Source organism: Oncorhynchus kisutch, linkage group LG27 (genome assembly GCF_002021735.2).
Source record: "Oncorhynchus kisutch isolate 150728-3 linkage group LG27, Okis_V2, whole genome shotgun sequence".
In the NCBI taxonomy this organism is placed as follows: domain Eukaryota; kingdom Metazoa; phylum Chordata; class Actinopteri; order Salmoniformes; family Salmonidae; genus Oncorhynchus; species Oncorhynchus kisutch.
In genome coordinates this window covers 12,190,922-12,216,212 of record NC_034200.2, presented here as the reverse complement: position 1 = coordinate 12,216,212, position 25,291 = coordinate 12,190,922, and the positions used below count along the sequence as shown (strand labels likewise).

General features: G+C 44.6%; 1 protein-coding gene across 1 annotated transcript; it reads left to right on the top strand.

Moving 5' to 3' along the window:
- Positions 1–2,841: 2,841 nt before the first annotated feature.
- On the top strand, positions 2,842–23,556 carry LOC109872308 (angiopoietin-related protein 1-like). Its single transcript, XM_020463499.2, has 5 exons — positions 2,842–3,044; positions 17,710–18,576; positions 21,773–21,966; positions 22,522–22,792; positions 22,906–23,556. The coding sequence occupies exons 2-5, from the start codon at positions 17,775–17,777 to the stop codon at positions 23,091–23,093; spliced, it is 1,455 nt and encodes a 484-aa protein (XP_020319088.1). The 5' UTR covers positions 2,842–3,044; positions 17,710–17,774; the 3' UTR covers positions 23,094–23,556.
- The last annotated feature ends 1,735 nt before the right edge of the window (positions 23,557–25,291 follow it).

Genomic DNA, 25,291 nt, shown 5'->3' with positions numbered 1-25,291 from the left:
TAGGAGGAGTGCAAGGGTGAATTGAGTTATTGCCCACGCACTTCACAGAGTAGGTGTTCCCTAAAGGAAATATGTAAATACATGCTAAAACACCGCAAATATGACCTCGCTAGCTCGTGCCTGGCTCTGCCCACCTCCTTGCTTGTTCTGCCCACTATAATTAATTAGTTCCCATTGGAAACGACAGACTGGTCTATCCTGGGTTATAGAAATCTTTGATGTTGGTCAAATCAAATCAAATTAAATGTTATTTGTCACATGCTCCGAATACAACAGCTGAAGATCTTACCGTGAAATGCTTACTTACAAGCCCTTAACCAACAATGCAGTTCAAGAAATAGAGTTAAGAAAATATTTACCAAATTATCTCAAGTAAAAAAATAAATAGAAAAATATAACACAATAAAATAACAATAACGAGGCTTTATACAGGGGGTGCAAGTACCGAGTGGATGTGCGGGGTACAGGTTAGTTGAGGTAATTTGTATATGTAGGTAGGGGTAAAGTGACTATGCATAGAAAATAAAAAGCGAGTAGCAGCAGTGTAAAAACAAAGGGGGGAGGGTCAATGTAAGTAGTCCGGGTGGCCATTTGATTCATTGTTAATTGTCCAGCAGTCTTATGGTATGGGGGTAGAAGCTGTTAAGGATCCTATTTTGGACCTAGACTTGGCGCCCCGGTACTGCTTGCAGTGCGTTTAGCAGAGAGAACAGTCTATGACTTGGGTGACTGGAGTCTTTGACAATTTTTTGGGCCTTCCTCTGACGCCGCCTAGTGTATAGGTCCTGGATGGCAGGAAGCTTGGCTCCGGTGATGTGCAAAATGTCTGGACCTAGGTACAAGTTGTCATTAGTCACAGATCTAGTATCAGTAAATCTGACTTTATTTTAGTGTGGGACAATTTCCTCATTCTCTATTGATTGGTTGTTATTGGGTTAAATATGACATTTTGTGATTGAATATATGCAATACGATACGATATATTGTCAAAAAGAATATTCAATTTTTTTCTCCCATCACTATTGTTGTGTTGTTGTCTTGCAGCACATACTCTCCCAGTGTCTGGGGCAATTTCCTCTTTCTCTACTGATTGGTTGTTATTGGTTTAAATATGACACTTTGTGATTCAATATACAGTATGCCTATCAAATATACAGTTTTTCAATTCAGTGTATAGATGTACAAGTTACCTTGGGGAGAGACCATCTTTTCACCACAAACATTAAGAAAATCTCGAGACAACAAGACATGATAATACCCATTATTGCACTCATCGAAGATCACTAAGGCTCTTGTTTGATGTTTCATGGAAATTAAAATCACTTCTAATGATGTAGAACTTTGGCAATCAATAATTTTCTTGTGGCTGATCCATACTAGTATAGACTGGAGGAAAATAGTCTGTAAGAAAGCTAAATTAAATTAAAATGTACATTAGGAGCACTGGCCTACAATTATTGGCTATAATACCTTTGTCTTTATTGAAGGCTATGACTCTTAATGATAAAATAAATGTGTGTGTGTGTGTGATGTGCAACAGGTTACTTAAAGAGTGTTGAGGGGTAGAGAACGTATTCATTTAAATGTAAATCAATTCCAGACAAGGAATGCTACATGCTTTGTGTTTTCTTCACTCTCAGAATAACTTTTTCTCCAAAGTTAAGAGTTACCTATTTTCACATACAAACAACCACCTTTGAGAGACAATGAAACACCCAAGCACGCACACACACACACACACACACACACACACACACACACACACACACACACACACACCAGTCAAGAAAGTTTAAGAAAGTCCCCTATCCCAGTATTTTCCAAGTAGTACCCTTCTCCCACACTCACAAGTATTTCCTCATTTGGGTTTTATGTCCAAAACATTTTGCCTAAAGCCCTCTTTGTTTGCTGAGACCACATATTGTGTCCATAATCAAATAAACACAGCTGCCAATAGCTCTGAGATGGCCACAATATACACACCCTGCCTTGTGGGACAAACACACATAAACTCACAACCATCCCTCACAGAAACCTCTTTTATAAGAGCCAAAACACTGGATAATCAAGATCATAAGTTCTTCTAAGAGGACTTCTAGAAATAGAAACAGAGGTATGTATGAGAGAAATGTTGAAAGTGATTGAGAGTGAGTTGTTGATAAGTGGATTATATGGGAAAGTTTCAAAGCTTAACCACGAGATTGAAAGTTAAAGATTGATTGAGAGTGTGCGTGAGTGAGTGAAACAAACACCAAGCACTAAGCTGCAACAACAGCAAGTGTGAGTATGTATGTGTGATCCAGAGCGGGTGTAAGTGTCATCACCACACACACCAATTCCAGGCAACCAGGCATAGTGGGTTTCGATCTTTTCTTTTCTTTACTTCCTTCTCTCCTTCCTCCTTTCCTTCCTTCCTTCCCTCCCTCCTTCCTTCACACCTCACGGCACAACACCTCTCCCCTTTTTTAGTTTGTGCGTATATATTGATATGTAGGCTACGTGTTCCATTTTTAAATTGATGTAGTTCTGTCCTTGAGCTGTTCATGTCTATTGACATTCTGTATTAGGTCATGTTTCAGGTTTTGTGTTGACCCCAGGAAGCGTAGCTGGTGCTTTCGCAACACCTAATGGGGATCCTAACAAAATACTAAAAATACCTTCCTTCCATTAGCAGTTGAAACCTTATATTAGGAGGAGTTTTGTTATTCTTTAGAAGCACTATGACATCAAAGGTAGTTGGCAGGACAACCTCTCACTCCACAGTGAAAAATTACCATCACCCCAGGCTAGCTCAATCTTTTTGGACCAGCCTCCATCCTACTGCGAGTGTGTGTATGCATGCATGTGTGTTTGAATGCCAGAGAGAGAGAGAGAGAGAGAGAGAGAGAGACCAGTACTAGGCTGAAGGCATGAGAGTCAAGAGCATGCAGTTATACAGGAGCCACAACGGAGACTGAGACATCGGCTCCGACAAGCCTGTAACAAAGACCAGCAGGAGAAACAAACAACGTTGGGACGCATAGACTGTCTTCACACAGCTGCAGGTGTGTACACACTCCTCTTTCCTGTAGCTTATCTTGTCCTGATTGTCTTTTCTTCAACTACGTTAAACAGCAAATTCCAGTTACGGTATTGTTTAGAGGAGAGATAACAACACGTTTGTGGATCGTATCTGTCATCCTCAAGAGTAACATAGTTCTGAAAATGGGTTCTATTACCATTATGTAACTCATTTATTTAGAAGAAATGTCATTACAAAGGGCTTGTATTTTAATGGAAGCCTCCCAGAACTTAAACCATTCACCACAATTAGTTGTTCATCTATTTTAATACACTCCCGCTGTTTATTAACGCTTTATTCGCTGTTGTTAAAGGTTTATTAACTGTTATCAATAGTTTATTAACTTACAAATGTGAGCCATTATTAGAGAAACTTTGGGTAAGGAGAAAAGACTGAGTAAACATCCCCCCTGGGTCTGCCTGTGACTGAAACAGACACACTTCAGTCACAGCAGAACATCCAGTGACCCACTGGCACTGGAGGACAGTCACCCCAAAGACTATCCTCTGCCAGCCTACTGCAGGACAGTCACCGCAAGTTTGACCTGTCTGGATGCAAACCGCCCCATCAATATAAATGAGCTATCGGTCTGGCTTTACCTGAGGGGGAAATGTACTTTGGAAACTTTGTTTTGCTTTTTATAAGTCAATGAAAAATGTAATGCTCTGAATGTGGCTGACTTGATGAAGAGTAGCAGGCCTAGGGTGTTAGCAACAGAGACATACTATACAGCAGTAATAACACACTATTAGATTAATAATCCTGCTATATTGATCCTTTTCTGTAACCACTGTCACTTATCTAAATTGGGGTTTGGGACTAACTTTTAAGAAGGGTTAATCGCTGAAGCCTAATTATTGATAGTGATGATGAAAAGGGGTTTTGATAAAAGAGAGAAAGAGAGAGGGAGAGAGTGAGCATGGTTCATGTTCACGTCCCAAGTCTCTGACTTATTATGGCTTTAAAGTTCTAATATATCCCTTTCTTAATCTCTCCTCCTCCAATTTTCCTCAAACCTATTCTCCATCTGTAAGTATGTTTTGGGGTGCTTTCGATTTGATTTGCCTGAAAGCCTGACACAAAGGAAATTCATGGATTTCCAGTGCTGGACTGGTAATGATAAATAACACTTAATCAATAGTACAGACGTAAATAAAGAACATCTGATGTTGCCCTCTGCTTGACGTCAGACAGTAATACAATGGTTCTCTCTTTTGACAGTGAACAATTTTGCCACCACATTGGTTTTGGTTTAGGTAAATGCTACTGGACACCTCCCATTAAGTATGGTTGGGATGGAACCCTTCAAATGCACCTCAGAACATTTCCGAGAAGACCGCAGGCAGAAATGATTGCGTGCCCCCACTACTTTTTCCATCCAAGACATATTGAGTCCTTGCTTCCTCAGTATGTTTGAATCCAGAGGATTTGTTTTTATGGGTAGCATTATTGATGTGAAGTAGGTCATATTTTGCACCTGTCAAAAGTGTTGGATGGATGAGGGTTCTATTTCAAATACTTGATGTTTCGATGTCTCACTATGGGATATGCTTGGGTGTGGCCACAAGCTCGAAGTAACCAATCAAACAGCATCTGTTGGAGACAAGTAGTCACACGCTCACCTGGAATGCATTTCAATTAACAGGTGTGCCTTCTTAAAAGTTCATCCGTGGGAATTGTTTTCCTTCTTTATGTGTTTGAGCCAATCAGTTGTGTTGTGAAAAGGCAGTGGTGGTATACAGAAGATAGCCTTATTTGGTAAAATAACAAGTCCATATTATGGCAAGAACAGATCAAATAATGAAAGAAACATGGCAGTCCATCATTACTTTAAGACATGAAGGTCAGTGAATTTGAAAAATTTCAAGAACTTTGAAAGTGTCTTGGGCAGGCCAGTCACCAGTAAGGTGAATTCACTGTCATGTTCATAGAACCATTCCTAGACAATCCAAGCCTAGACAATCATACTTTTCAGACGGATACATTTGAGGAAGTGGGATACATACTCATCCTTCCTGGAGAGGAACAAACAGGGGATTGACCTGACCACCACTCCACATGGACCTGACCTGTCTTTGCCAATCTGCTCCTCTGGTACAGCATGGCACACAGTCCCGGGAGGCTCTGAGGTCAATAGCCAGCATGGACCACGGGGGGACAGGCCGCTCCGCCAACGCCCTCTATGCCAGCGACACAAGTTAGCATTCCCCCTCCATCTAGCCAAAGCACCTCTCCTTCGCCTTTCTGCCAATTAACAACAGCGTAAAATCGTTCCTCTCATCCAAGGCTTGGACCAGGCCAGTCATCAACCATCAGCTCTCACTCATTTCAGGCTGCCACCAATTTAGGGTCTGGGACAGTAGGGGACAAGCCTAACGAGGCCACAGTTAGCTCATCAGCAGTCATGGTTGTATCCTTCACGCAACCAGATTAGGGAGCCAACTGTTACGGTTTTCTTCCGTCGAAAGAGAGTCGGACCAAAATGCAGCGTGGTTAATACGATACATGTTTAATGACGAAGAAACACGATCAATACAAAAACAATAAACGTACGTGAAAACCGAAACAGCCTAAACTGGTGCAAACTAACACAGAGACAGGAACAATCACCCACCAAACACTCAAAGAATATGGCTGCCTAAATATGGTTCCCAATCAGAGACAACGAGAATCACCTGCCTCTGATTGAGAACTGCCTCAGGCAACCATAGACTTTGCTAGAACACCCCACTAAGCCACAATCCCAAAACCCACGAAAAACCCCCATACATAAACACAACACAAAATAAACCCATGTCACACCCTGGCCTGACCAAATAAATATAGAAAACACAAAATACTAAGACCAGGGCGTGACAGGAACCCCCCCCCCCCAAGGTGCGGACTCCCGGCCGCACACTTAAACCCATAGGGGAGGGTCCGGGTGGGCGTCTGTCCACGGTGGCGGCTCCGGATCGGGACGTGGACCCCACTCCAACCAAGTCTTAGTCCCCCTGTAACGCGTCCTTTGATTGGCGACCCTCGCCGCCGACCTTGGCCTAATAACCCTCACCAAGGACCCCACTGGACTGAGGGGCAGCTCGGGACTGAGGTAGAAGCTCGGGACTGAGGGGAAGCTCGGGACTGAGGGGAAGCTCGGGACTAAGACCAGGGCGTGACACCAACATCATGGAACTGCTAATAGCCTCAGCCTATGGAATTCCAAGATCCAAACTGCCATACTTTGAGAGTGGAAAGGAGAGTTATTTCATCCTCTTGGAAATGGCATTGGAGAGCCTACTGGTTATTCACAGTCATCTGTCAGAAAGTTACAAATAACAAGTACTGATGGATCACTTGAGGTTCCCCAGTGAATACAAGCTGACCAAATCCAAAATGCACTCCGCAAAATCATACATGGCTGCTCTCCAGGCTCTGAAAGCGAGATATGGTGAGCCACGCCAGCTTGTCCAGAGTGTAATTGACAACATCCTGAACGTGCCTCCATGGCAGCATGATTGCAGGTGAAGATGAGGGCGAAGAGCATTGCTCACCAGGCCTCAATCTCAGCCACAGCCTCTGGTTAAGGAAGGAGTTTGAACGCAAGGAGGGTCATAAAAGGCTGAATTCCACTACCATGTACTTAAATAGTGAAGCCGGGGAGGAACCCGGGAAGAAGATCGCTCTCAAATTCCAGCACAATTGCCCCTATTGCAATAGTAAGGGGAACTTCCTGGGCTCATGACCCAAGGTACAAAATCTCACTCGACCCCAATTGAAGGCCTGGATAACTTCAGGTGAGCGATGCTACAAGTGTGTCCGTAGCCATAAATCGGAGAGCTGCACATTGCTGAAACTCTGCAACAGCTGTAAGAAGATCCATCTCACAGTATTGCATGAAGTAATTCCCCAAACACCGAAGGAGCAGAGTATGCTCATGGTAGGAGCAACAAAGGAGCTCTACTGTACCTCGACCAGCCAAGGGTCATGTTGAAGGTGGTAAAGGTCACTCTGCAAAGCGAAGGGAGGAGCATGGATACAATCAATGTTCTAGATGATGGGTCTGAACAAACAATCATTCTCCCAGCTGCTGCCTGGCAGCTGAACCTGAAGGGGACCCCCGAGACCCTTAACCTCAGAACGGTGTGGCATAATATTATCCAAGTGAAGGGCTCTGCTGTGACATTTTGCATTTCACCTTCAGGACATAGGGACGTGGCCTACAATATGACAAATGCCTTCATGGCAGATGGCCTTCCTGCCGGATGAGTGTTCTACAGAAGCAATATCCTCATCTCAGAGGACTGCCTCTTCGCAACATGGCCAGGGTTGCGCCACTCATCCTGATCGGGTCAGACTACCCACACTTGTCCATCTACTTCTCTCCACCCAAGCTGTAGAGTCACAGCAACTCATATTAACCAGAAGCAGTCTAGCTCCATCTCCCTGTGCAGCTACTGACCTCCTTCGGAATATTCAGATGCTCTGAAAGATAGACACCTTCCCCAACCGGAAGCTAAAGGAGGTCACCCACTCAAAATATGACTCCTCCTATGCATTAGACCTCCTGGAGAAGCACACCACCACTGCAATGGATGGTGTTCAGAGGTACGCAACCCCACTACTACGGGTGCCCAACCATACCATCGTCCTCTGTTAAACACAACACGTGTTGTGTTTAACAGTGGTGACTGGTGAAGAACCCTGAGCTTGCAGAAGTTTATACCTGGGAAATTCATGACCTTGTGAAGGCAGGATATGTCACAAAAGTGACAGCTCATGAAGCGGGAAACCCACTCAGCAAAGCCTGGTATCTCCCTCACCATGTTATCCAGCAACACAGTGGGAAGTATTGACTTGTCTTCAACTGTTCTTTCCAAGGCGCTGGTCAAAGGATCAACATTAGGTCCTTCCGTACACGGTGTCCTCGCACTCCTCAGCCATCAAGTACTCCCATTTGGCACCAAATGCAGTCCTTGCTGGGCCATATATGCTCTGCAGAGACACGCCTGGGAGCACCCAGACAGTGACCCAGAAGTCTGGGATTCAGTGGAGAATGCCTTCTATGTGGATAACTGCTTACAGAGCCTCCCATCCACTGCTGAAACGAAAGCACTCCTCGACAAAGTCCAGAATCTCCTATCCAAAGGGGCTTTTGAGGACTGACAGTGGGCTAGCAACACAGCAGAGGTATTCTGCACCTCTTGCCACAAGCCAGGTCAAATAGTAGTGAACTATGATTTTCGCAGTCTGGCGCTAACCCACAAGAGCCCACTCTAGGACTAAGATGGAGCTGCATACTAGATACCTTTGGGTACAAGCACCACCAAAGTCTTAGTCCAGGACCTGTGGCAGACCAAGAGGGATTGGGGTGACCCAATCCACCCAGCAGAGCTAGTGGAATGATGGATCTGTTGGGAAACAGATTTGTCAGAGTTCTCCAGATGCCAAGGTGTTATGTTTGCACCCTGTGCTGACCAACTTGGATAAAGCCGGGCACTTCATGTGTTCTGTAACGTTTCAGAGTGAGCTTCTGGAGCAGTTTCCATTCTTGGAGTGTTGGATGATGCTGGCCAAACCCATGTCTCCTTTGTCATAGCCAGGTCCAGGGTTGCACCCAAGTAGCAGTTGTCAATGCCTAGGTTGGAACTCAGCGCTGCCCTTTCCGGAGCCCAATTGGCCTCCACCTTGCAAGCTGGGCTCACCTTGCCAATTCAAGGGGTCATCTACTGGGCTGATTCGACCTGGCTGACCTGGCTCAAGTCAGTCCTGCAGGTGTAAGGTGTTCATCAGAACTTGCATTGCGGAAATCCAAGATCTAACGGAAGTCAATGATTGGAGGTGTGTTGACAGAGAAAATAACCTTGCTGATGACATCACTCGTGGTAAAACTCCAGGAACTGGTTCAACCCCATCGCTGGAGCTTGGGACCACCATTCTTGTCACAACTGGAGAACGAGTGGCCGACAGCCCCGGTGCCTGCGGCCCCTCCACAACCAACTGAAGCTCATGCTACAACATCTCCACAGAGCCAACAATAGCTCTCCCTGACGCAGCACAATCCCAAACACCTCAGATGTGGTGGCTTTCATACCCACCTACCTCACTGCAGAGACACTCCTCCTACAGCATGCACAAGCAGTCAGCTTCCCTGAGGAGCTAAAATCTCTGAAAGCAGATAAGGAAGTGGCTAAGGACAGCTGTCTTCTCTCTTCTGCCCCAGAGAATGACCAAATATTCGGAATGATCAGAGTCAGAGGGAGGCTGCACCAAGCAGAAGTATTGGATCCCGATGCTATCCATACAATTATCCTTGACTCCAGACACCCTCTTAACAACCTCCTCATCAAGAGTTATGATAAGAAGCTTCTCCACCCAGGGCCAGTAAGAGTCTATGGGGCGATGTGGCAGAAGTACTGGATACTTGGAGGACAAGGAGCAATTCACAAGCACCAATACGCCTGCATGGCAGATTTGCCTCTGCTCGCTTGCGCCTCCTCAAACCCCCCTTCTGTTCAACAGGAGTAGATTGTTTTGGGCCCATTACAATCAAGCTAGATCGTTGAGTGGAGAAGCACTGGGGCATTCTGTTTAAGTGCTTGAATACTAGATGTATCCACCTGAAACTACTGGAGAGTTTGGATGCTGAAGTCTTCCTCATGGCCCTACGGCGGTTTAGCTCCCGACAGGGGAAACCCTACAAGATCCTGGCTGACAGAGGCACAAACTTCAAGGCAGGAGAGGCCAAGTTGGAGGAAACCTTCCAAGCAATGTAACCAACCCTCCAGGATCAACTGATGGAGCCAACAAATCTCCTTCAAATTCAACCCCCGAGAAGCTATTTTTGGAGGAACACGGGAGCGAGAGATCAAATTGGTTAAGACGGCCTTACAAGCCGTCCTGGGTGACCAAACTGTCACTGAAACCATCTTGCGGACCGTCCTGATAGAGTTTGAAGGAATACTGAACTACAAACGGTCGTGTTAGATCAGTGGAGATCCAGGTAAAGAACCAGACATATATCCAGCCTGTTGTCCAAATAATTCCTCTCCCTGAGATGACAGAGGACGTGGAGGGATGAGCCTTTTGAGGAGTGTGGAATTTAACAGAATTCTGGGATGGCTGTGGAAAAGGCTCGTGGAGTTGGTGAAATCTCCCTTTAATTCATAGCCACTTGCCCAGCTTGACCAGAGCGCTTTAATTAGGTCAGGTTGAAATGTCTGACAGATCTCAACTCATTAAAAGGAGGAAATCTCCACTGCCTGACCTCGCTGCTTTCTCTCCCCCAACTCCATCTAATCTAGACATTGTGTGCATCCACAAATCAACATAAATCCACAGAATCTGTTATCTTTCATCTGAACTATCTGTTACTCTCGGGAGCGGGACATCAGTTATCGTTTATAGTTATTACCACGGAGCGCAGCTTGGAGCGCATGCTTCAAACCTATTGTGTTATATCAATGGACAATGATCAAGGCCCTACAGATCATCACGGGACAATTATGCCACTGAAATATGGTTAAAATGTAACAAAATTACATGTAGATATGAAGACAAACCTGGAAGTATGAAATGTAATTATTATTTGCTAAATTGATAAATCCTGAGATCAAACTGATTGAGATTACAGATTGAATCATTTATAACTGATTGATTTATTTGCATTGTCATTATCATGATTATATTTAGTGACTTTTCAGGCCCCTCCGGTGACAAATTTAGCTACTTTTAGGCTGTCTTTTGGGGAATCCTAAGCCTGCCTTATCAGTCAGTTGAATGAGAGAGAGCGAACTGAACATTGAAGAGAGAAGCACTAGGTAAACTAATTATTTTAAACCTTATCCGGAAAGTGAGCAAGTTATAAAGCATAGGATATAAAACAAAGTTAAGCGAGAATAATGATATAATTCTTCTTTTTTATGACGTTTTGATAGTTTTATGGATTTATGAAAGTATGTTAGCAAAAAAGCTAGAATTGTCTAATTTTAGCTCCAGTCAAGCTAGCCTGTAGTGGCAACAGAGGAACAGAGGACTCCAACAAATGTTAACACGGTCACACCCTGATCTGTTTCACCTGTCTTTTATAAACTCAGAGAGTGTAACAGGGGGAACATTGTAACTTGCTGTTGTTAGGGATATGAAATTATGAAAATGTATCTTTGAGATAAGATTATTATTAATACCTGTTACAAGTAGTTTTTAGTATGTTGGGTATGTATAAGATGAACCTAGTCGTTGAGGAGAGATAGCTGTATTGAACAGAGAAGCACCAGGAAACCTTTTTTTTAAAACCTTATCTTCACGGTGTGTCAGTCTCCCTTCATTTTTTTACCACACCATATCCAGGTCCCAAGGTTTAAGAGGGTACACTATGCTAGAATGTGTGTTGTTGTTTTTTGCTATGCGCTAAAGGGGTTTTAAAACGTCTTGGGGATCAAATCCCTTTAGCGGGATCGATTTGACAACATCCGGTGAAATGGCAGAGCGCCAAATTCAAATGAAATTACTGTAAATATTAAACTTTCATGAAATCACACAACATTAAAGCTATACTTGTTGTTAATCCAGCTAATGTGTCAGATTTCAAAAAGGCTTTACGGCAAAAGCAAACCATGCTATTATCTGAGGACAGCACACCGTCAAACAAAGACAGACCATCATAATTCAACCCGCCAGGCGCGACACGAAACTCAGAAATAAAGATATAATTAATTCCTTAACTTTGACGATCTTCTTCTGTTGGATGTTCGATTAATTATGTCGTTATATATCCAAAATGTCAATTTATTTGACGCGTTTGATCCAGAAAATACCGGTTCCAACTCGCGCAACATGACTACAAAATATCTCATAAATTACCTATAATCTTTGTCCATTTCAAACAACTTTCCTAATACAACTTTAGGTATATTTTAAGGTAAATAATCAATAACATTTCAGACAGGATAAACTGTGTTCAATACCGGAGGAAAACAAAGTGGAGCAAGCTTTTCAGGTCACGCATCTCTAACAAACAGTACACTACACTTGACCCTCGTTCTGGACAGCCCTACTTCTTCATTTCTCAAAGGAAAAACATCAACACATTTCTAAAGACTGTTGACATCTAGTGGAAGCGATAGGAACTGCAAGCAACTGCCTTAGAATTCTAGATTCCCATTCAAACCCATTGAAAAGAGAGTGACCTCCAATTCCCCCCCTGGATGGTTTGTCCTCGGGGTTTCGCCTGCCAAATAAGTTCTGTTATACTCACAGACATCATTCAAACGATTTTAGAAACTTCAGAGTGGTTTTCTATCCAAATATACTAATAATGTGCATATCCTAGCTTCTGGGCCTGAGTAGCAGGCAGTTTACTTTGGGCACACTTTTCATCCGGATGGGAAAATACCGCCCCCTAGCCTTATTTTTGGTCACTTAACCCGTAAAATGTTGTTACGCAGAACATCATGATAATACATTATAAACAACTACCATGCTTTCATGTTTACATGCTGTTAGTGTAAAACCATGGTATATTCCCTCCATCCTTGGCAGTACAATAAAATAAATACCATTATACGATCATCATGGTTTTTGGTCACTGCCGTGGCAGGAAAATACCATGGTATTTACAGCAGTACCTTTACATGGTACATTTTTGTAAGGGTCTCCGCAAAGCTAGCTACCTCAAACTAGCTTTTTCACTTGTAAGGATAGAATTGCTTCACTCCCTGACAGTTGAGAGACACGATTTGTTCGTTGAGAGACAAGCGAAGCATATGCTTTTCTCTGGCTAGCAGTGTGGTTACTAGCTAGGCTATTTAACCTCAAGACGAATGCTAGCTAGTTTACATGTACTATTTCTCTGAGCAATGGAGCTGGCTTACCCCTCACAAGGAGAACCAAGCGGGGTGCCTGCCCTGCTCCCTCTACCGGAACACCCTTATCCGTGTGGGGCTACAATTTCAGACAAGGACACACTCTTTGTGTACCGCCTAGCTGGGGGTCCCACCCGAATGTGAAGGCTGCGTAAAGCACTCACCGTGCTTACCCCTTCACCCTCAAAACAGGGCGATGAGGAGACCCCGCAATCGCAACCCACTTGGGCGGAGGTAGCGGCAGGTTACCCTGAGGATCTATGTCCTATACAGTGGGGAGAACAAGTATTTGATACACTGCCGATTTTGCAGGTTTCCCTACTTACAAAGCATGTAGAGGTCTGTAATTTTTATCATAGGTACACTTCAACTGTGAGAGACGGAATCTAAAACAAAAATCCATAAAATCACATTGTATGATTTTTAAGTAATGAATTTGCATTTTATTGCATGACATAAGTATTTGATACATCAGAAAAGCAGAACTTAATATTTGGTGCAGAAACCTTTGTTTGCAATTACAGAGATCATACATTTCCTGTAGTTGTTGACCAGGTTTGCACACACTGCAGCAGGGATTTTGGCCCACTCCTCCATACAGACCTTCTCCAGATCCTTCAGGTTTCGGGGCTGTCGCTGGGCAATACGGACTTTCAGCTCCCTCAAAGATTTTCTATTGGGTTCAGGTCTGGAGACTGGCTAGGCCACTCCAGGACCTTGAGATGCTTCTTACGGAGCCACTCCTTAGTTGCCCTGGCTGTGTGTTTCGGGTCATTGTCATGCTGGAAGACCCAGCCACGACCCATCTTCAATGCTCTTACTGAGGGAAGGAGGTTGTTGGCCAAGACCTCGCGATACATGGCCCCATCCACCCTCCCCTCAGTGCAGTCATCCTGTCCCCTTTGCAGAAAGGATGATGTTTCCACCTCCATGAATGAAAGAATGATGTTTCCACCTCCATGCTTCACGGTTGGGATGGTGTTCTTGGGGTTGTAATCATCCTTCTTCTTCCTCCAAACACGGCGAGTGGAGTTTAGACCAAAAAGCTCTATTTTTGTCTCATCAAACTACATGACCTTCTCCTATTCCTCCTCTGGATCATCCAGATGGTCATTGGCAAACTTCAGACGGGCCTGGACATGCGATGGCTAGAGCAGGGGGACCTTGCGTGCGCTGTAGGATTTTAATCCATGACGGCGTAGTGTGTTACTAATGGTTTTCTTTGAGACTGTGGTCCCAGCTCTCTTCAGGTCATTGACCTGGTACTGCCGTGTAATTCTGGGCTGATCCCTCACCTTCCTCATGTTCATTGATGCCCCAAGAGGTGGGATCTTGCTTGGAGCCCCAGACCGAGGGTGATTGACCATCATCTTGAACGTCTTCCATTGTTGCCTTCTCACCAAGCTGCTTGACTATTGTCATGTAGCCCATCCCAGCCTTGTGCAGGTCTACAATATTATCCCTGATGTCCTTACACAGCTCTCTGGTCTTGGCCATTGTGGAGAGGTTGGAGTCTGTTTGATTGAGTGTGTGGACAGGCGTCTTTTATACAGGTAACGAGTTCAAACAGGTGCAGTTAACACAGGTAATGAGTGGAGAACAGGAGGGCTTCTTAAAGAAAAACTAACAGGTCTGTGAGAGCCGGAATTCTTACTGGTTGGTAGGTGATCAAATACTTATGTCATTTAATAAAATGCAAATTAATTACTTAAAAATCATACATGTGATATTCTGGATTTTTGTTTTAGATTCTGTCTCTCACAGTTGAAGTGTACCTATGATAAAAATTACAGACCTCTACATGCTTTGTAAGTAGGAAAACCTGCAAAATCGGCAGTGTATCAAATACTTGTTCTCCCCACTGTATGTTTGACAGCGAATGAAGGAGAAGGGGACTTCCTCATTGACGAGTTTAAGAAGAAGAAGAAGCCCAAGCCCTAGGCTCAAGGCTGTCTTTCTCCCTCATCAGAACTTCAGTACCTAATGACAAATATGGGCTAATCGATGTCTGTAAACGATCAGCGACCAGACTCAATATCGAGTTGCCCGCACCCATGGTGGGTGGCAGCGCCGAAAGGAACTGGTTCGACAGGAAGACACTCCCCTCTCCCACCATCCCGGGAAAGTAATTTCTCCTAGCTGTCCAAAGCCAAATGCAACTGGGACAAGCACTTGTCCAGCAGTGTCCAAATGAGGCATTTTCTGGGCATGGACATGGCTATGGAGTCCTACATCGAGGTCTCCCTACAGCTGCAGTGTGTATCCGTCCTTCTGCCTCCCCCGACCAGCGCAAAGTTCTTCTTTGTGGAGAAGAAGGACAGAACCCTATGCATCGACTACCGGGGCCTCAATAACATCACAGTGAAGAACCGCTACCACTCATCCCCTCGGCCTTCAAGCCGCTCGAGGGGGCCACCGTTTTCTCCAAGTTGGACCTGTGGAACGCCTACCATCTGGTGCGGATACGGGAAGGGGACGAGTGGAAGACCGCCTTCAACATGGCCAGCGGCCACTATGAATACCTGGTCATCAAAATCAAATCAAATCAAATGTATTTATATAGCCCTTCGTACATCAGCTGATATCTCAAAGTGCTGTACAGAAACCCAGCCTAAAACCCCAAACAGCAAGCAATGCAGGTGTAGAAGCACGGTGGCTAGTAAAACTCCCTAGAAAGGCCAAAACCTAGGAAGAAACCTAGAGAGGAACCAGACTATGTGGGGTGGCCAGTCCTCTTCTGGCTGTGCCGGGTGGAGATTATAACAGAACATGGCCAAGATGTTCAAATGTTCATAAATGACCAGCATGGTCAAATAATAATAGTCCCAGGCACAACAGTTGAAACTGGAGCAACAGCACAGCCAGGTGGACTGGGGACAGCAAGGAGTCATCCTGCCAGGTAGTCCTGAGGCATGGTCATAGGGCTCAGGTCCTCCAAGAGAGAGAAAGAAAGAGAGAAAGAGAGAATTAGAGAGAGCATACTTAAATTCACACAGGACACCGGATAGGACAGGAGAAGTACTCCAGATATAACAAACTGACCCTAGCCCCCCGAAACATAAACTACTGCAGCATACATACTGGAGGTTGAGACATGTCATGCCATTAGGACTTACCAACTGTCACGCTGCTATAGCCCCGCGGCTACACTTTCAGATCCTGACTTTTGTGCGACAACGCTTTTGGGGGCCTGCCTAATATGGCCCCGGAAGTCTCCGCGTTCATCGCGACCTGCACGATCTGTGCACAGAACAAGACTCCTAGGCAAGCTCTGGCTGGTCTTCTTCAACCACTGCCTGTCCCTCACCATCCCTGGTCTAACATATCCCTGGACTTCGTCACGCGTCTTCCCTCATCTGATGGCAACACTTCCATCCTGACAGTAGTGGACCAGTTTTCCAAAGCCACCCACTTCATTCCTCTCCTCAACCTACCCTCTGCCAAAGAGACATCCCAGGTCATGGTGCAGCACTGTCTTCCGGATCCATGGACTCCCGGTGGACATGGTCTCCGACCGGGGCCCTCAGTTCTAGTCTCGGGTTCTGGAAGGCGTTCTGCATGCTCATTGGTCAGCCTGTCCTCCGGGTTCCACTAGCAGTCCAATGCCCAGTTGGAGCGAGACCTGGAGACAACTCTGCCATCAACTTGTGTGGGTTGAATAAGCCTGCAACACTCTCCCCTGTTCTGCCACTGGGCTCTCACCTTTCAAGTGTTCCCTGGGGTGTTAGCCCCTGCTCTTTCCGGAGCAAGAGGAAGAGGTCACCATACCCTCGGCCCAGATGTTTGTCCGCTGCTGTTGCCATACCTGGAAGAGAGCCCGGTCGGCTCTTCTCAAGACCACCACCAGGTATCGACAACAAGCGGGCCGCAAATTTCTCCAAGATTATTAGCCTCTCTGCTGTTTGTCTTCTGTTGCCCCGTACCCTCCGTATTCATCCAATTTTTCATGTGTAGGATTAAACCTATGTCTCACTGCCCTTTGTCTCCTGCCTGCCCTGACCCCGAGCCGGCCTGCTGTTCTGCACTTTATTGACTCTGTCCTGGATTACGGACCTCTGCCTACCTTTGACCTGTCTTTTGCGTGCACCCGGTTTGGGTCAATAAACATCTGTGATTCTAGCTGTCTGCATCTGGGTCTTATCCTGAGTTCTGATTTTTAAAAATGGATTCCCAGAAAACATTAGTTATAAACCAGTCTCACACATCCAGCTCTTTCATTCGATACCAAATTCAGCCAGTGCCATATTTAGGCCAGCCAGGAGAAATAGAATGCGAGTAAAATGGGTCAGTCAGAAACAATCATTGGCCTCCAGCTGGCGCCCAAGAGATGCACAGGCATAATCTTATTATAGGTACACTTATGCACACACTTCTTTGAGATTACTTTTTTTATTTAGAATTGGGGCTTCATGTTTGCCTTCATCTAATTCCAAACAAAAACTTCCTACTTGATTTTCAGACTTTTATTATGAAAGAGTAGAGATTTTTTAACAGTATCCCTCCACTTAATTATAATAATACATAGGTCCTTTTCTATAACCCAAAGACACAATCTGGAAGCTTTTGGAGAAGCTTGAGAAAGCAGGGGAGATGTAGGAATATGAGAACCAGGGCTAACCAAACACACCCAGAAATATGATATAGCCTGGTCAGGGGCAGTAGCGTGAAGGAATATCCAAGAGTGAATGAACTTAAGTCAGAATTGGAGTTGTGATAACATATTTCTGCATGTCTGTTCTGCAGTGCACACACCACTGCTAAGAATTCAACCACGTATTGACTCGCTCTCCCCTGCCTATGTTTTAGGTGCACCAGTGACACAGACAGCCTTGTTGTAGAGGAGCAGAAGAAGAGAAAAGAAACCACTAGCTATGGGGCCCAGAGCTTGGTGCCTGTTTGTCCTGCTTGGGCTGTCCGTCTGGGGCAGCAGTGAGGGCCTCAGATCCCCCATCCTGACCCGGAGACGGAGGTACCTGGAGGACAAAGGAGAACCACCCAAAAAGTGCTCGTATACCTTCCTGGTCCCTGAGCAGAAGATCACAGGGCCAATCTGCACCAGCCGGGGCCTACACACGGACAAGGACCGAGTGACCCGCCTAGACGTAGCGGCGGTGAGGGACCTGCTTTCCAAACAGAGACGGGAGATGGATACCCTGAAGCTGGTGGTGAACATTGATGGCAACATGGTGAACGAGATGAAGTTGCTGAGGAAGGAGAGCAGGAACATGAACTCCAGGGTGACCCAGCTCTACATGCAGCTGCTGCACGAGATCATCAGGAAGAGAGACAACTCTCTGGAGCTGGCTCAGCTGGAGGGGCGCATTCTCAACGCCACAGCAGAGTCCCTACGCCTGGCCGCCCGCTACCGTGACCTAGAGGTCCGATACGCTGCGCTCTCCGCCGTGGTCAACAGCCAGTCAGTTCTGGTTGGTGCCCTGGAAGAGCGCTGTCTGCAGGTGTACGGCCGGCGGCAGGAGCAGTCTCCTCAGGGCCCACCACTGGTGCAGGTGGTGCCAGAGAACATACCGGTTAGCATCCCAAGATTTACCAACGAGATCCAGAGGGACCACGGCCGGGCATTTCCCAGAAACAGGGGCTCCCAAGCAGGGCCAGTACCCACAGGAAGCACCCTGGAGCTCCAGAAGGCTCCGCAGGGCAACTTCAGTGCAGAGGGTGAGGCAACTGATTATTAGATACACTATATAGTGCATTGGGTCAGTATTCAGACCCCTTGACTTCTTCCAAATTTTGTTACGTTACAGCCTTATTCTAAAATGGATTGAATTGTTTTTTTCCCCTCATCAATCTACACACAAAACCCCATAAGGACAAAGTGAAAACAGGTTTTTAGACATTTTTGCAACTGTATACAAAATAAAAAACAGAAATACCTTATTTACATAGGTATTCAGACACTTTGCTATGATATTTGAAATTGAGCTTAGGTGCATCCTATTTCCATTGATCATCCTTGAGATGTTTCTACAAGTTGATTGGAGTCTACCTGTGGTCAATTCAATTTATTGGACATGATTTGGAAAGACACAAATGGAAACCACTCCTCAGTAAAAGGCACATGACAGCCAACTTGGAGTTTACCAAAAGGCACCTAAAGTATTCTCAGACCATGAGTAACAAGATTCCCTGGCACCACCCCTACGGTGAAGCATGGGGGTGGCAGCATAGTGCTGTGGCAATGTTTTTCAGCGGCAGAGACTGGGAGACTAGTCAGGATCAAGGGAAAGATGAACAGAGCAAAGTACATAGAGATCCTTAATGAAAACCTGCTCAGGACCTCAGAATGGGGCGATGGTTCACCTTCCAACAGGGCAACGCCCCTAAGCACACAGCCAAGGCAACGCAGGAGTCACTCCAGGACAAGTCTCTGTTGCAAGCTTGTAGCATCATACCCAAGAAGACTCAAGGCTGTAATACCTGCCAAAGGTGCTTCAACAAAGTACTGAGTAAAGGGTCTGAATACTTATGTAAATGTGATATTTCAGTTTTTTATTTGTAATAAACTTGCAAAAATGTCTAAAAAACAGTTTTTGCTTCGTCATTATGTGTGTAGATTGATGAGGGGAAAAACTATTTAATCCATTTTAGAATAAGGCTGTAACGTAACAAAATGTGGAAAAAGTTAAGGGGTCTGAATACTTTTCCCGAATGCACCGTACATACAAAAGTATGTGGACACCCAATCAAATTTGTGATTTGCCTATTTCAGCCACACACATTGCTGACAGATATATAAAATCGAGCACACAGCCATGTAATCTCCATAGACAAAACTTTGTCATGTGGAATGGCTTAACTGAAGAGCTCAGTGACTTTCAGCGTGGCAATATCATAGGATCCCACCTTTCCAACAAGTCAGTTCGTCAAATTTCTACCCTGCTACAGCTGCCCCAGTCAACTGTAAATTATGTTATTGTGAAGTGGAATAGTCTAGGCGCAACAATGGCTCAGCCGTGAAGTGGTAGGCCATACAAGCTCACAGAACGGGACCGCTGAGTGCTGAAGCGGTCTTCGGTTGCAACACTCATTGCCGAGTTGTAAACTGCCTCCGGAAGCAACATCAGCACAAGAACTGTTTGACGGGAGCTTCATGAAATGGGTTTCCATGGCCAAACAGCTGCACACAAGCCTAAGATCACCCTGCGGAATGCCAAGTGTCAGCTGGAGTGGTGTAAAGCTCGCTGCCATTGGTCTCTGGAGCAGTAGAAACACGCTCTCCAGAATGATAAATCACGCTTCAACATCTGGCAGTCTGACAAACCAAATTGGGTTTGGCAGATGCCAGGAGAACATTAACTGCCCCAATGCATAGTGCCAACTGTAAAGTGTGGTGGAGGAGGAATAATGGTCTGGGGCTGTTTTTCATGGTTTTGGCTAGGCACCTTAGTTCCATTGAAAGGACATCTTAACGCTACAGCATACAATGACATTCTAGACGCTTCTGTGCTTCCAACTTGGTGAAAACAGCTTGGGGAAGGCCCTTCCCTGTTTCAGCATGACAATGCCCAAGTGCACAAAGCGAGGTCCATACAGAAATGGTTTGTCGAGATCGGTGTGGAAGAACTTGATTGACCTGCACAGAGCCCTGACCTCAACCCCATCGAACACCTTTGGGATGAATTGGAATGCCTGACTGCCAGCCAGGCCTAAATGCCCAACATCAATACCCAACCTCACTAATGCTCTTGTGGCTGAATGGAAGCAAGTCCCCTCAGCAACACCTAGTGGAAAGCCTTCCCAGAAGAGTGGAGGCTGTTATAGCAGCAAAAGAGGGACCAACTCCATATTAATGCCCATTATTTTGGAATGAGATGTTCGACGAAAAGGTGTCCACATACTATTGGTCATGTAGTGTAGGTTGGTGGGTGAGGTGGTAGGTGAGGGGGTGGATGGGTGGTTAGTTGTTGTTTGTTTGGTAGCAAGGATAAAGCATAGACTTATTTCCAAATTAACCTCAAAACAATGTGTGTTCATTTTCTTCTTAGTCAGATTTTTTAAATTATGTAACATTTGCATATTCAGCTAGAACTAGGTTTGGTGCTGCTCACCAGAAAGAACACAGACCTCGATGGAAAGAAAATAGGTCGTAGCATTCTAAGTTCAGAAGAAGGAAAAGAGAAAAAAAGAAACACAGAAAATAAACATTTGACTCATCTACCGAAATTCCTGACACATTTAGATTGTCCCGACCCAAGAATAATAAAACGTGTGGGATTTGAAGGCAGCTGTGTATGAAAGGGAACCCTCTGCAGGATGGCTCCCTCTCATGCTAAGCATGGACAGAACCTAGGCTGGAATGACATGGTTTCCGCTGACCACAAAGTATTTGCACATCTGGCTTACTTCACCACCGCTTGCTGAGACTAATAGCGATCCTCACCTATAAACTAGGCAAAGATTCATCTCACATTAAACAAACACAATAGTTGAACTGTTCACATCTGCTCTAAGACAAATGTATAACAAATGAATGGTAGATAGAGATAAATCCTAATATTCAATGTGTTCTAAACAAATCACTGCTTTAACTGCCTACATCTGGTGTGTGATATTTTGTTATTTTGTGTGTTATTTCTTACATTATAAAAAAAAAAAACGAAAATACAATAATAAAATCAAAATACAAGCATTTTGCTACACCCGCTATAACATCTGCTAAATATGTGTATGTGACCAATACAATTTGATTTGATTAAAGGTTTGTAACTGATAAATCTCTCCGTCTCTACCTTTGTCCCTTCATCTCTTTCCCCATCCCCCCATCTCTCCCTTCACCCCTCCATATCTTCCTTCATGCCTCCATCTCCCCCTCCATCTCTCCCCCACCATCCCACCCTCCATGCTCCCCCAGGTCCTTTCAGGGACTGTCTCCAGGCCCAGGAGGCTGGCCATGGCACCAGCGGTATGTACCTGCTGAAACCTGGCGAAGCGGAGAGGCCCATGCAGGTGTGGTGTGAGCAGGGCCTGGACAACGGAGGCTGGACCGTCATCCAGAGCAGGAGGGATGGCTCTGTCAACTTCTTCAGGAACTGGGACGCCTACAAGGTGATGATGAGAAAGAGAAAAGACACTGAAAACGAATAAGCCAGAGACAACAACAGTTCCGTTATGTGACCTATCCAAAAGGAACGCGTCTGGTCTGGTGTCTCAGGATCCTTTCCAAGGCCTGGACCCCTTGTGTTTTCACTTATAATATAATGTATTTTGTGTGAGTCAGCGTATTATTGCTGAAGTGATTTAGTTTGAGATGGCCATTATGAAAGGTAAGAAGACCCAACAGGAAGGTATATTCCACCGCTCAATCTCCAATGTTTATTTTCCAAACTTCCACAGCTCTGCTAGGTATATCTTCTTTAATTATAGTGCACTAATTCAATCTGAAGTGAACTCTCTGATTGTTGTTTGTCTTATATATTATCATGGCCAAAGAGATTAAAGCTGTTCACCTGAACAGACCAAAAATTTATTTAGATGCATTTGTCTTCCAACGGTACTTTCTGACAAAAATTGATTTATAGTATTCCTTTTTTTAGTGTTCCTCTTTTCCAACCACTCAGACTATACAAAACCAACAACTAACTTTTCATTTATCTTTCTTAGAATGGATTCGGCAACATAGATGGGGAGTACTGGCTGGGGCTGCTGGGGATCTACAATTTAGGGAAGCAGGGAGACTACAGACTTCTAGTGGAGCTGGAGGACTGGGTGGGGAAGAAGGTGTATGCTGATTACAGCAGCTTCCACCTGGAGCATGAGAACGAGGGCTACCGCCTGAGGTTGGGCACCTACCAGGGAAACGCTGGCGACTCACTCAGCAGCCACAACGGCAAGCAGTTCACCACACTGGACAGAGACAAGGATGCCTTCTCAGGTGGGTCAATCAATCAATTCATATACTGTTGGCTAAATGCATAAGATATACAGTAGGCCCTAAAGAAAGCATATGAGACAAACAAATGGGCTATTTACATGATCTCTATGCAGGTAACTGTGCACACTTCCTTAAGGGAGGCTGGTGGTACAACTCCTGTGGCCAGGCCAATCTGAATGGTGTTTGGTACACTGGCGGTGTCTACCGCAGCAAGTTCCAGGACGGAATTTTCTGGGCAGACTACGGCGGAGGATTCTACTCTATGAAGGGAGTGCGCATGATGATTAGACCTATAGACTGAGACTACAGAGGGAGAGACATGACCATCCTATCCCTCAACCAACACATGTACACTATTGCCTATCTCAGACCTACTCACTCACCAGAGATTGAGTACAAACATTGTCTGACCTCATTGTGGTGATGGTAAAGTATTAAAGTATTACTACTAATGTCTGGGCCTTACTGTCAGCACTAGACTTAGAGCCAAGGAGTGCCAGACCTTTCAGTTACCATGGAGAGCAAAACAACTGGCCATATGGTATGGAATTGAAATCTGTGTATGTTGCTAGAGGTAAAAGCTTGCCTATTTTAGAGGCGTGTAAATATCTTTACATGTCATAATAACATCTTATGTAAGCATTCAATCTACTTTGTTTCAACTTCTCCATCTTGAAATGCTTTATCATTTGCATCCCTTGAGATGTTTTTTCATGTATTTGAAATAAACCAGGGAGAAGCTGCAAATTATCCTATAGAAAACATTGGGTTGTCGATTCACCGTCCATATTTGTGGATCATGCACCATTTATTGTGCTCTCACAGCTGACTTATGTACTGTAGCCTGTGTGAATGTTTTTCTCATTTTGCAGTTGATTAAATCTCAATACGAGCCAGAGACAAAACAAGAAAAAAAAAGAAAAAAGGAAAGGAATTACGGTTTGTTTTGTGTGGTTTTCAGAGACTTAAAAAATGCACACGAAGCAGAGAGTTAGTATGAAATATCGGAACAGACAACGAGAAACACATGGCTGAAAGCCACAGGATAGAGTGAAGGGAAGAAGGGAGAGGGAAAGAGACAGGGAAAGAGACAGGGAAAGAGACAGGGAAAGAGACAGGGAAAGAGACAGGGGAAGAGAGGGGGGGGACTGGGATGGATTCTGTCCACATTTTAAAGTGATCCTTTTTTTCTTCCTTTTAAATACAGAGACATTTACATTCCTTCCGTACAAAAGTGCTTGGACTGTATGTTTAAAAAAATATATTTTACATTGAAAAAGTCACGACTCCCTGTAGTCCGTAATCACCGGTAGAACTGGCTAGATCTGGAGGGAAATTGACCCCAAAGGAGAGACCAGCGGGTTCCTCTGACTGATGGGTCTGCAGCACACGGCACACTACAAAAAGACATACTGTATCACACATTAAAGTCAATGAGAAAGAGACATCCCATAAACTTCAACAAAACATATGATTATAATGAGCTTTGCTGTATATTTGTCACACATGGACACAAGATGAAGGGTAATATTCAAGTTTAAGTCACCAGACTTGAATGTAAACCAGTCAGAATGAACCAAACAGGCTCTTTGTGCTGTTTTATGGACATGTTTACAGATGTCCAAAAACTCAGAGCCAATTAAACATGCTGTTGTGGAATACTCAATCCAAAGATTAAGGCAGAGAATAATTGAAAGTATAATAGTGAATCTTTTAATGCAAGCAGCTGGAAGGTAGATCCCTCTCTGATCTCAGTCAGGGAAGGACCTGGAAGGTAGATCCCTCTCTGATCTCAGTCAGGGAAGGAGCTGGAAGGTAAGATCCCTCTCTGATCTCAGTCAGGGAAGGACCTGGAAGGTAGATCCCTCTCTGATCTCAGTCAGGGAAGGAGCTGGAAGGTAGATCCCTCTCTGATCTCAGTCAGGGAAGGAGCTGGAAGGTAGATCCCTCTCTGATCTCAGTCAGGGAAGGAGCTGGAAGGTAGATCCCTCTCTGATCTCAGTCAGGGAAGGAGCTGGAAGGTAGATCCCTCTCTGATCTCAGTCAGGGAAGGAGCTTGAAGAATAACTGGTTACATGTTGTTGGTCAATTTCTTCAACAGATGATCAGATCTATATAATTATCAAACTTATATACAGTTGAAGTCGGAAGTTTACATAAACTTAAATTCTCCAACCTAAGTGTAAGTTAAACAATTTAAAGGCAATGCTACCAAATACTAATTGAGTGTATGTAAACTTCTGACCCATTGGGAATGTGATGAAATAAATAAAAGCTTAAATAAATTATTCTCTCTACTAGTATTCTGACATTTCACATTCTTAAAATAAAGTGTTGATCCTAACTGACCTAAGACAGGGAATTTTTTACTAGGATTAAATGTCAGGAATTGTTTAAATGTATTTGGCTAAGGTGTATGTAAACTTCCAACTTCAACTGTATATTGGTAGTAGAATGGAAACACAGACTCTTTGTTTCAGTATTAAACGTCTCCTTTAG